Below are 12,646 nucleotides of genomic sequence, written 5' to 3' on the forward strand. Positions count from 1 at the left end.
GTGGAGATAGCAGTTACAGGGGTGGGAAAAAAAAATCCCAAGAGTCAAACTATTCCAGCCTATTCTTTGGGCTTCCTTCCTGGATTTCCCCCTCCCCTGCCTCCCTTCACTTTTTTGGTAAGAGTTATTATTTTACAGCTAAATTTCACATCTATGACCTGGTGGCTATGTGTAGTGAAGTACATGTACATGTACAGAAACTTAAGCCCTTTCTCTTGCTTGGGAGCTTTATATCATAGGGTGACAGTAGCTAATATTTGTGTTTTGTTTTTTCTGCCCTCCTCTTTCCCCGTCCCGCTTTAGATCCCTGCAGTTCACTCAGCCCACCGTGCTTTACTGAGGAAGATCGATTCAGCCTAGAAGCTCTCCGCATGATCCATAAGCAAATGGATGATGACAAAGATGGTGGTATTGAAGTAGATGAAAGTGATGAGGTAGGAGTAAAAAGCCTTCGCTTCTGTATATATGAGGTCTGTCGTTTTTTTCCCGTTTTATATAGCAGCTTTTTATGTTCCAGCACTTGAGTAGTCATTGATGGTTTTCTTAATTCAGCCCTTCCCACAGCCAAATGTGGAAGGAAAGTCTGAATTCTAGAATTGTCTGAAATGGAATATTGTTGTCCATTGTTCTAGCCTAAAGGAAAGTTTTATATGACTTGTATAAAAGCTGATATTTTTGTGATTAGTGTAAGAGGTAGGCAAATGGTGTTGGTTTAGCTTGCAGTGAGGTGACCAAGAGTTGATGTGACCTGCCACCTGGAATTTTAGGGTTTTTTGCTCCAAGGCTTTCTTGCTTAAGGCATTGGTGGGCTTTTCTGTTTACCTTAGATCTGTTCCAGGCACTTCATGGTGCACAACAATACCTGTTATAGACAGCAGTCTAGAAAGCTTTCTTATGTGTTTTTGCTTACATTTTACAGGCAAGTAGCAAGCACCTCCTGCTGTAGGTTAATGGTAGATTAAGTCCTATGAACTAAAGAAGGTTATTCAGACCTGCCTTGAAGATTTTTGTGATTGTGCTTGAATGGGTTTGATAGGCAGGCTCGTGGTGGTCCTGGCAAAGGACTTGCCCTTGCACTTATTGAACTTCACCATTGGGATTCTCAAAATTACTGGGTAAGAATGGAAATACCCGTGTAGTTTCATTGTTCTTGCTTCTTTTGCTTTCTGGCAGTTGTCAGGTACAGGCTTGAGAAAGGAAGGGGAGTGAAGATGTCCCCTCATCTCCTGTCCCCTAAAAATGAGGGTATTGCCATGTGGTTCTGAAGCCCATTCTCACTGGAGGTGAGTGGGAGAAGAATCTAGCCCTGATTTCTCTTCCCTTTTTTGTAACATCTCAGGGAAGATTGTTCTCCCTGAATGAATTAAGTTGTGAATTATCATTGTCAAGTTTAATGTGATGCTACTTACTTTTCTGTGTGACTATGTACAAACAGCATCAACAGTGATTGATGCTTGGTTGATACAAGTTTTCTGAAGGAATACAGTACAGTGGAGAGAATGGTCCAGAATAAAATCATGTACTTTTTAACTTTGGAGGAGAAAAATCTGCTCTGTACCTTAGGGAGTGTCATGCAAGGTAGTTCAGGCACTGGAAATAGTCTAGCTCTTGTTATTGCAGAATGTTTGGTTAGTGCCATTAATGATTGGGACAGGCACAATCCAGTCTGCAAACTGAAACTTTAGTGATGGGAGTATGAGCTTTCTCAGGAGCTTCTCAGCACTGTGTGATTCTCTTGACTTGTGCTGCGTTTGTTATACATGAAAGTTAAGAAAGTTAAAAGAAAATACTGAAATATTTATGCGTTGGAAACTTTTTAGTAGTATTCAAAAGATCTGTCCTGGTATCCAGTGGACCATCTTTATATCTGACCTTAAGTTTCTTCCTGCTCCAGAGAAATGTTGAGATAAACCCAAGCAACAGAAGCTACTCTTAAAACCTGTTAAAATGACTGAAATTAGAACAGTTCATGAGGGATGCTGTTATAGCTGGGGTAATAAGAAATGAGTGAAACTATATATTCAAACTACTTACTCTGCATAAAATAAGAAGACTGAAATCTAGCCCTTTTTTCTGCTAGTTCATTTTTAATTATTGAAGAAATATTTAATAAACCCCCCAAAATTAGCTTTTTGCTACATATAGTTTCCATGCAAATCAGTGATGAATATGTATTTGCATAGAGGACTTTCTTCTAAGACATTAAAAGCAAACCTGAAATTAATTAGAAATGCAGTGTAGTTGCAAGTTCAACTAGTAATCTGTATGTTCTTGTTGCAGCACTGTTACTGGATCTTTACCATAATCTTAAAAGATCTGACATTTTAACAACTTAGTTATGTAATTACCTGATTACAGTAGGTCTGAATATATACTAAATATGTCCTAATATACACTATTTCAAAACCAGGTTATTTATTTTTTTCCTGTCACGGTGGGTAAATTAAGAATGTGGGTGATTAAGAATGAAGACTGATAATTAAAAAAATACTTTATTAGAATTAAAGCTTACATGAAATACAGTGATTTTACTTAACAGCAGGGTAATGGATTTCCTGTTTCATGCTGCATGGTTTTTGCTTGCAAGACTCCTGGAAGAGCAGTATATTGAGTATGTTGATTAGATATTCATTGGCTTTTTATTTGGCAGGAAAAATGTGACAAAGTACATTAACTTTCTGCTGTTTTATCAGCACTAAAACAATGTTACAAATTACAAGTGTATATTTACACCAAGGAAGGAAGTTCTTGTAAATAAGTTATTTTGAGAGGGGAAGGTAACAAGAGCTAAAGATGTTGAACTATGTATTTTAAGTATTTTAATTTGCTAATCCAGTTGAGAACTCCCAACAGCGATTGCAGACATTTCATCTGAAGGCTACAATTCTTCCTAATTTTCCTCATGCCCTGTTTTATGTTGTAGTTTGTTTTTCCTCTGTAAAATGAAGTCTCTCAGAAAATCATTCTGTAGAGAAAGAGTTTCTCTAGGATACAAGAAAACTTGAACTTTTATAAGAAACTTTTTACTTCCTCAGAAATTGTCTGATGCTGCAAGCCTTTTGGATTTACCTTGTGTGGACTGGAAAGAAGCTTGTATTTGACCTTGATGAAATTGATGTGGGGAAACTTGATCTAAATTTTTAGCACAGGATTTATTAGTCATAGAAACACATGAGTGATTTGTTGAAGTCTTCTAAGGTAGATAGAGGGGCTCTAGTCTGAGCATGGGCTGGTTAGATATTTTTTTCCTTATTCTTTGGTCTGTTACCTAAGTTAGACTAGATGGTATAACTTAAGAGATTTATAAAGATGAAAAAGCTTGAACTTCTAAATTCACTAGAATATAATTTTCTAAATCTAGTTATTATAAAATTCTTGGGGAAAAGAGCTTTTGTCATAGCTACTCATATGTTTGAAATTTTTTTTTTTGCATTCAGGATTCACGTAACTTTCTAATACTTGCCCTGAATTTTCAACATAGAATTATGCACTTCAAAACAAGAAGCATAACTTAAAGGAAAAAAAAAAAAAGGTTTAGGTAATAAATTTGTGTCATACTTTAGAGTAGAGTATGCTTTATTGTGCAGTTACTAATTTCTGTAAAGTAGGCTATTACAGTGTGAAAACCAGAGAGCGTGTATGGTACAGCAGAGAAGAAGAAAAAGGAGGGATGTGGAGAAAGACTATACGTACCATTAGGGCAGGCTAATATGAATTTTCCTATCAAATCTAGCTCCTGCTATTATTACTTTATTATTAACATACAGAAGATTGCAATTGTTTAAACTGATTTAAAGAGGTAGGCTGTAAAAGGGTAACTGAAAGGGAGGGTGTATTACTAACCGAGGTTTTAGTCATGTGTTGTGGGAGGCTATCTGCCTCAGGAAGCATCTGTTGCACCACGTGTACATGATTTGTTTTAATGATGAAGAGGCACAAGCAGTAAGACAGACTTATATGTTTACTATTTACATAGGTTTTTCCTGGTTCAAAAGAACCTCTATATGTAGATCCTACATCAAGTCATTTCCTCAAGGAATCTCTCTGTAGAAATAGAATAAGTTGATGTTTTTGAAATATTAATATCTTACTGTGTGCCTAATGTCACACAAAGCTAATGGCATGAATTTACAGCTTTGTGGGGATCTTTGGATAGATCACTTAATATCTTGGGTATTTTGTTTGAGGTTTTTTTTGAGTGCACTTGCATAATTACTTAACAAAAAAACCTAACCCAGCAAACCCCACACAAAACCACCAAAAAAAAAAAAAAAAAGACAAAAAATACTGTGTGGAGAGGAATAGACTGCAGTATTGAAAGCATGAAATGATTAGAGAAGGGCTTTTAACATTAGAGTCAAAGTAGTTGGAACCTCAGGGTTGATATGCAGAAGTGCCTGACTTCAACATGCTGTCTGGAGGCAAGAATCAAAAAGAATCTAGCTTTAGTGGCCTAAACCAGGGAGGATAATTGTCTTCTATACAGTGATTAAAGCGGAAGAAGTTGCTAGTATGATCTGATAAGGAATAGCAATAGTTATATAGCACTTTGGCTATAATAAGTTTGACAGGCAGATTATTTGACAGCCCAAGATCTTCCTTTGAAGTGACTATCTCTGAATGGATGGGCTCTGTGAAGCTATTGTTTGAGGGCTTGAGGTCATATTAGCACCCAGGATGCAAATAATCCAAGAGAGGTGGAACAAACATAATGTCTTTGAGAGAATATGCTGTGTTTTTTGGGAGAAGATGAAGAGGTGGAGTCTAAAAAAGAAAAAAAGTCAAAGGAAGAATCCAGAAAGGAATAAAAATGGAGAAGATACAGAGGTCAGGTGTAAACTACTCAGTTAAAAATAAATAATTTATAGAACCGGGGTAAGCTCAGAAACATATGCTTCAGTATACCCTCCCTTTAGTGCTAATTTGTGATTAAAGGCTTTGTAATAAAGGAGAACCAGTTCATGCTCTTATTACTTATTATTATAATGTAATTAATATGCTAGTGATATTCTCGGTTGTTTATGCTTCCTTTCTTTTAGCAATTAAAATGGTACGTGCATCTATACATCACAATCTATTGTACAAGCTTGCTAAATTAAAATATTATGCATTAGTATGACTATTTTAGGAGAATCTGGAGAAATGAAATTTAACATGTAACTTTTCAATGTGAAATTATTTTCTGAATTACTGCTGAAATAGAGCTGCCTATTCAATTTGTGTAAAGATGAGTTGGTGAAAGAAGTCTGTGGATATAAAAAATGAAAGAAACATGATTTACTAGTTTGGACCAGAGACCTATTCATTTCAATAGTCTGTTCTGGACAGTAGTGAGTACTAAATACTTTGGGCAGAATTGCAAGAAATTCCATGAGAGGAAATCCTGAAGAGCTAGATGCCAAGATAGTGTGGTGCCCCCATTTTAAGTATGTATATTTTGGATATTAGGAGCATAAAGTGTAAGGTGAAAAAACACTTTCAGAATTTAACATTAAACTTGGGATGACTCTAAGTGAATAGCCCTTCTGTATTCTGGAAGGAAAGCGAATTTATGTGCAGAATTTCTCTTCCTTTGGATTGTTACATCTTGCAGGGAGTAAAGATTTAGCAGAAGATTTTGGAGGTGGGGGAGAAGTACAGCTATGTGGAACAGATGTTAAAAAAAAGGATGACATAGTTCATAAGCTTGGTCTCCGTTTAGTGCATCTTGTGGCCTTGTTAAACTTCAGGAGCCTACCCCAGGTGTTACAATTCCAGTCGGCAGAGGTTCTGCTATGGACTGAGCTCTTGCTTCATTTTGTTGTCTGCAAATGTACACTCAGCAAGATGTTAAATGTCCTTTAAAGTTTCTGTAGTATTCTGGTTTCATCTTCATCATTTGTATAATAAAGGTCCTTAAACTGGTGTTATTTCCGTAAACTAGTTTATACTTCAGTGTTAGCTGGTTAGGCAAAATTCTGCATGATAGAGAATACCTGCTGCGGTGGTTCAGAAACTGAAAACATAACTGTTTTGCATAATACTGGGATGTCTCTGAGTGTGTTTTTCATCTCACTGTGCAAGAACATTGTGTTTCGAACACGGATCTTTCAAACGGGTATTTTGAGCTTCCTAACCAGTATAGCAACCCTTTCCCCCCCAAGCTATTGGGTTACTTTGATTCCCTTAGTTCATTGTAGATCTGTTAATAGAGGTCTTTTTTGCATTGAATTTTATCATTCAACTGCTAATGTATTTGTCCCCAGGCAGAGTGTCTTTTAGCCTCCTGAAGTATTTTGAGCAACTCTGAGCATGTCTACCCAGTCTGGCTTTTTCAGAGCAGGATAGGTAGAAGTCAGGTCTTGCCTGAAAACATTATGACCATGTTAGTCTACAGCTGTGCCTCTGCAAAGAGTCCTGTAGAGAGGCAGCCTGTGTTATCATGGGTACAGTTGCATAGAAACCTGTTCCAATGTGATTTGGATCAGCTGTACCTCATGCCTTGCCTCCTTGGAGGTACTTAAGCTAATATGTAGCTCTCTGCACCTGTTTGTGCAGCACTGCAGGCATTTAGTCCTGTTACAATGAAATGCCTGCTTCTAACTTGGCTTTGAAGAGATTGCAAAGTTTGCTTTGCACTAGAAGTATATCCAGTAGTAGTAGCTACAATTTTGTTTTGAGCTGCGGTAATCTTTTTTCAATAGAATTTGTAGATTACTTAAAATATACTCGGTAACACTTTCATGGCTATGTCCTACATTTTCCTACTAATGTTTTTATTATGCTTAAATGAATTTTCTTATTTTACAGTGTAACATCTGTAGAAGCCGTTTCTACAGGTTAGGTAGTTGTGAACTCTGTCATACCTGAATCGTAGTATGTTGCCTTTAAAAAGCACACTTGCCGTCATAACTTAGTCAAATAAATGCGACACATTGCAGTAGCTGCAACGAGTCTGGTAGCGGTAGACAGGAGGGAATGTACTAAAAGGCTAACAGTGACCAGCTGTATCTGGAGCTAGGATTATAGGAGAACTGAAGTTGCAACTTTTGCAGATTTTTTTTTTTGAAAGAATAAAACTGAAGGAGATAACACTGTTTAAGGAATAGGTGCTCAAGGAAGACAGTAACACTTAGCCACTAATTGCTCTTAAAGTAAACTTGTCAGTTAGAGAGTCTATTTTAGGTTGGTGAAACTGAAAATCATAAACTTGAGTCTTCACCCAGAACAAAATATAAACATAGCACATGAGTACTACCTTCTGCAGTTAGTGAGTGTGGTTAATTTTACTTTTCAACTGGCATTTGCAAAAGTATGCAATTTTTCATTTGCTCTTCAAGGAGCAAGCATCTCTTACAATGTCCATATTTTAACATATTTTAACTTTTTGTATTGTTGCATGTGGCTTTGGTTTATAAGTGCTATCTCCATGTCAAACAGGTATTGGGTATTAGTGTGTCGTTTTTCCCCCTTTTGTAAGGGTTGGAGTTGGTCTTTTGGTGGTTCTCGCTTCAGGTTAGTTTTTGATTATGAGTTGACTGGATTTTGGTGAATGTTACGGTACTAAAGGCTTTCTGAAGAAGGAGGAAGGTTGTGGTGTACCAGGCCTTGTAACTCTTCTCCAAGGCTCCACAAGTCCTGTCGCCTCCAGGGAGGAGAAAGTTTCCTCTCCACCTATTACACTGCTGAACCTTGGTCTTTGGGATGTGAATCTTTGTAGAGGCACAGTTGTTATGGTACTTTTGGGATCAAAACTCCAATTTCAAGTCTAGGTGTGGTATTTTTTTTACTCTTTACTTGTTTTTGAAGTAACTACTTTGACAAATGATTTTTTTATTTCCCACAGAGTTTTTAGGTAACTTATCTGCTGCTTTCCTGGTTTGAACTTTGTACTCTTAAAAAGGCCTTCTCTCTCTTGAGTAATTATGTTGGCTAAGATAATCCTTAGATGTTTTTTATTAGAGTTTATTCTTTTAACCTCCCTATTTAGAGTTATTTTTCTAACCTTTTCTTTGTATACTTAATGACCAGGGCAACAGAAGAGAGATTAGCTGCCATGACAAGGAACAGAAAAATCCTCTCTTTTTACCAGATTTGTTCTGTTTTTATGGCTTTCTTCAATTTAGAACACAATTCCTTTTCTTAAAGGAGAACTTCCATATTAGGCCACTTTTGAAACAAAGATCTTTTAAACAAAAGAAAGAAGTTTGATGTCATATATCTCTTCATTAGTAAATACATTCATTCTTTGAAATGTGACTGCCTCTTTCTAGCTATGCACACTGTAACTTTAGGGTTGTGACCTCAACAAGGTTCTCTAACACTGGATGGAAGTCATTGTGGTTATTCTCACAGGATCTGGGAGCAATATGGGTAGGATTGAACAGCAGAAGAGGGGCTCTTTTTTTTTTTTTTTTCCTTGAAGAAATTCTCATAAATGCATAAACTCTCCCCCTGAGGAGTAACTGCATACTGTTTAGAAATGCAGACTGCTTACAAAGTGTGTGTGTTGACAGTCCCTTTTTAAAAAAGGGACTTAGTCAAATACTCTAAACAGTCTCTTAGTATAAATCAGATCTTTTCCACTGTTGCCATCTTCTCCCGGGAAATCTTGTGCTTTGAACTTGGATTTATTTTCTGTATTTGTGATGAAATTTGAAATCAGGCTTTTTATTTTTTATCTCAATTTGTTAGCATAGCTGGTTGTGTTCCAGCAGTGTGTTGAGAACCTGGATTCATACGTTAACTCTTGCTCCCTCTGCGGGCTCCATAGCAGAACGACATGAAATGCTGCAAGTTTTCCATAAACTGTTGTTTGCATTGCTTATCTGGGTGTTAAAGTAACCTGTGTCTGTCCCATTTTTTAAATCAGAACGCTTTCTTATAGTACCTTTATAGTGCTTTGGCATGAGATGTAACACCTTGAAGCTTTTCTGCTTACCAGTTGGCATCTTCCTTCTCTTTATTCCTAACCCTCTATGTAATATTGTTAACAGCCATTCACATTTTCCTTGACAGCACCTGTAACTGGTCAAATGTCCTTAAGTAAAGTATTTTACAACGGTTGCTGACAACTAGCAGTACAGATAGAAGCAAGTTTGTTTCTTACGAATAAAACTGATCTGAGGTATGAGTTTTAGCTGAGGAGATCCAAAGTATGCTGAAACCTTTACATACAGCATATATTCCATTCTGCTCCTCTTCAGAAGTGTGATCAGCCTACAATGTTTGTTTTTAAAACAAATGTCCATGCCTGACATTTGGAATCTCCAAGGGCAGTGCATCATCAATTGCTAGAAGTGTGAAGAGTGTTAACGTGTACATTAACCCCCATATGAAGGGAGATGGTCTTTACAGGGAGGGACCAATAATACATTTTTTGCTGGCTTTTTAGTACATTTTTCACAAGTTTCCAAAAGACATGCTGGGGACAGTAGTTGACAGTAGGTATTTGCAGTCTGAAGGGGAAAGGTGAGGTGGGCAAACATCAGTTTTTTCCTGCTGCTCCAGCTGTGAGACTGTACTTTAATCTGGAAGGGCTCAGAGACATTAGTGAATAAGAAGATTTTTTGTTTTCTTACTGTTTGATTCCTTTTCTTCAGTTTACCCTTTAATAAACATGGAGTGGGAATGAATGAGACAATACGCCTTTGCACGTTGCATGTTAGCTGTGGAAATTGCCAGCTTCATGGCAGTTGTGCCAATTTGGGAAGTACTCAGAGTTCACACTTGGGTCTATGGAATATGCAACAGAGGTGTTATACTGCAGATGTTTTTATGTTTGCATATAGTTACAGCAATCAGTCCTTTTCTGTGCTTATTGTCCCTTTTTACAGTTGCTGGTCCATGGTGTTTCAGAAGTCCTGTAATTGCCTCTGCCCCAACAGGCTGCTATTTTCAATTGTTCTCACATATTTCATAAATTTCTCCTATATTTCTCATGTATATACACGTGTGTAGATATATCTGTATTTATGCCCTTTAATATACATAGGGAAGAGGAGTTAAAAATGCTTGTGCAGTTTGTATGGTCTAAATGGAACTGTTTTAGCAATCAAAAGGCTTTAGAAAGCTAATATCTGACAATCAAAAAAGTTTCAAAGTGGTAGATGAATGAGAGAGAGTTTGCATCCAATCTGTATTTGGAACCAAAAGACATGTATAGCTTTATGATCGGATTAGGGAAGGCAACTAGTACTTTATCCCAAGTCTAACAGTTAGAGGAGAAACTTGGATACCTTCCCATATTTTTAGATTCCCTTTCTTCCTGGTAAGAATGAAGTTTTTAGTAAGGGGAAATTGATAAATGTTAGTTCTCCCTTGCATATTTCTGCTATTATACACTGTCTCTTTTTATTAAGAGTAAATATTATGGTTGAACATTGACTACTTTCTCCTGCAGTCTCTTGAATGACATAATCTGTAGATTTGTTAGGAATGGTGCCTATGTGGGAAGCTCTGCAGATAAGTTACTACTAGGAGTAAATTTTAAGAAGTGGGATCTTTGCAGTGCATCGCTAGCTTGGTTGTCTTCCTCACCTCTGCTTGAAGTGGTGATGACATACAACCAGCTACATAAAAAGCTGTTTTTTGAGTTAGCTGTCATGACTATCTATAGCTGTTTTAGTTTGAGCGGCTTTATCCTTCAGGAACTGAAGAAAGCGAGCAATCTACTGTGGAAGATTACTTAGCTCATGTTAGTTTTCTGGCACTAGTACTAAGGTCTCCACCCACAGAGACTGCTCATGCTGTGCTTTTAGGGACTGATAACTATGGAAGGTTTCCACTGTTAATGGGAGTTGGTTTGCTAACCAGTATTCCAACTTTTCTAGGCCTGTGTGAAATGAAAATAAAATGGGTTTTACAGTTCCATGCTTTTTTTTCTTGTATGTATTTGGAGAACCCATTTGTAGTGACTCATTGAAATACTGATACAACACTGCTATAAGTGACGTGATTGCAGGATCTTCCTTTTCATCATGTTTACTAAAAGGCAAGGTGTTGTATTTTGACATAGGCTTTCCATTAATTACTGAGAATGAAACAGCTTTGTGTAATGCTTCTGTGCTTGGAGTGTAACCACTGAGGAATGATTAGCAAGAGGGAAATTGACCCTGAGATGAATTCTGTTTTTTAATTTGATGAAATAGAAGTAACATTTTTGTTGTCTAATCAAATGACTTTAGTAATACTTAGTCAATACCTTTCTCTCATCCCTCAAACAGTTGCGTTTAACTGGTATAGCAGGATTCAGGTATTACTAATCCATAAAGGACTGGCACGTTTTCAAATCTTACATGGTCTTATCTTCAAGTAGGTGAAGTTGGTTAAACGTCTTCAGAATAGAGAAGTATGCAGTGTGACGTGTGGTGCATTCTTGTAATCACTGTAAATCTAAGGCGTACTAATAATGTTGTTAAACCTAGTATACTAGCAACTGCTCCTTCAGTTTTTCTAGGGTTTTATCATTGTGAAAATAAAATCCTGTAAGAGTGTTTAACTTGCTTTCTGAGTCTTTGATGTAGTCAACTTACATGAGTTGTGTGCTGCTTGCATGGGGAAGAGATGGTAAAGATTCTCCTCTGCCCAATTTCCTTGTAGTTTCTGTTTAGAAGTTGTTATTTTGGCACTGAAGATGATGTTTTTCCCTTTTCTTCAGTTTCTAAGGGAAGATATGCACTACAAGGATGCCTCTAATAAACATAGTCACCTGCACAGAGAAGACAAACATATCACCATTGAAGATCTGTGGAAACGCTGGAAAACGTCTGAAGGTAGGTAAAGAGGAACAGCTGTGGTTATTGAAATGGACATAATTCAACAATTTTTCCACCAAGGAGTTTAGAGTAGTAAATGGATGACCTCGTAAAGAATATTCATGAATCTGTTTTGGTACTGTTATTTATAGGCATATGTAAACCTGACTAAAAACTCATTCAGTCCAGCTAGTGTTAATTTCCTCTTGAGTGCTGGGTGTGTTGTAAGTAAACTAAGCTAGCTTACACACTCATCCATATGAGGTTGTAATTTATGAAGGTGGCTGTTGCAAGTGCTGAATTCCAGATAAGCATATTTTTAATTTAGTAAGCCCTAACAATTGCTGTCAAGCTATTTTTAAACATTTATTATACATTGTAGTAAGTGGAAAGTCCACTGTGCTTCCACTTTGATGTAAATTTTCTTTGGGCTACAAAGAGCTAGAATTCGTAGTCCAAAGCATTTTGTAATATCTTTTTAAACTTGGGATACAGGGAAATGGACTGACAACCCAACACCGCCATTGCTCCCCCACTTTGATTTGAATGAAATAAATAAGTTGAGCCAAATATTCCAAATATCAAAAGACAGTACTTAATAAGCAGTACAGTGTTTATTGCCAACTATGTTCCAGGATGTAGTGATTAAAAACGAAATTCCTAGAGGTCTGGAATGTTAGAGTTGTTAGGAGAAAAATAGTTAACTTTTGGGATTTTTTTCCACACCATTCAGAAAGTGTTGTGCTAATGGTGAGCATATAGAGATCTAGAAGTTGGTATTAGTCAAACAGCTAAAAGTAGGAACAAAAGAGGAGTGAAACTAGGAACACACCATTGGTTCATTCTGCTAATGTAGGAAGTCATATAAGTGCAGTCTGAAGTAATACATTGGTTAAATGTTTGCTGTGTAG

General features: G+C 36.9%; 1 protein-coding gene across 2 annotated transcripts in view; it reads left to right on the forward strand.

The window, feature by feature from the left end:
* Positions 1-306: 306 nt before the first annotated feature.
* STIM2 (stromal interaction molecule 2) overlaps positions 307-12,646 on the forward strand; it is a 28,985-nt gene continuing 16,645 nt past the window's right edge. The window contains exons 1-2 of one of the 2 annotated variants that reach the window (XM_010576878.1): positions 307-434; positions 11,639-11,753. In XM_010576878.1, coding sequence (XP_010575180.1) covers positions 372-434; positions 11,639-11,753 — 178 coding nt within the window. In that variant the 5' untranslated portion in view covers positions 307-371. The remainder of the gene's footprint in view (positions 435-11,638; positions 11,754-12,646) is intronic. The other variant, XM_010576876.1, reaches the window with a different exon arrangement.

The sequence above is a fragment of the Haliaeetus leucocephalus genome, unplaced genomic scaffold, assembly GCF_000737465.1.
Source record: "Haliaeetus leucocephalus isolate CR32 unplaced genomic scaffold, Haliaeetus_leucocephalus-4.0 Scaffold545, whole genome shotgun sequence".
NCBI lineage: Eukaryota > Metazoa > Chordata > Aves > Accipitriformes > Accipitridae > Haliaeetus > Haliaeetus leucocephalus.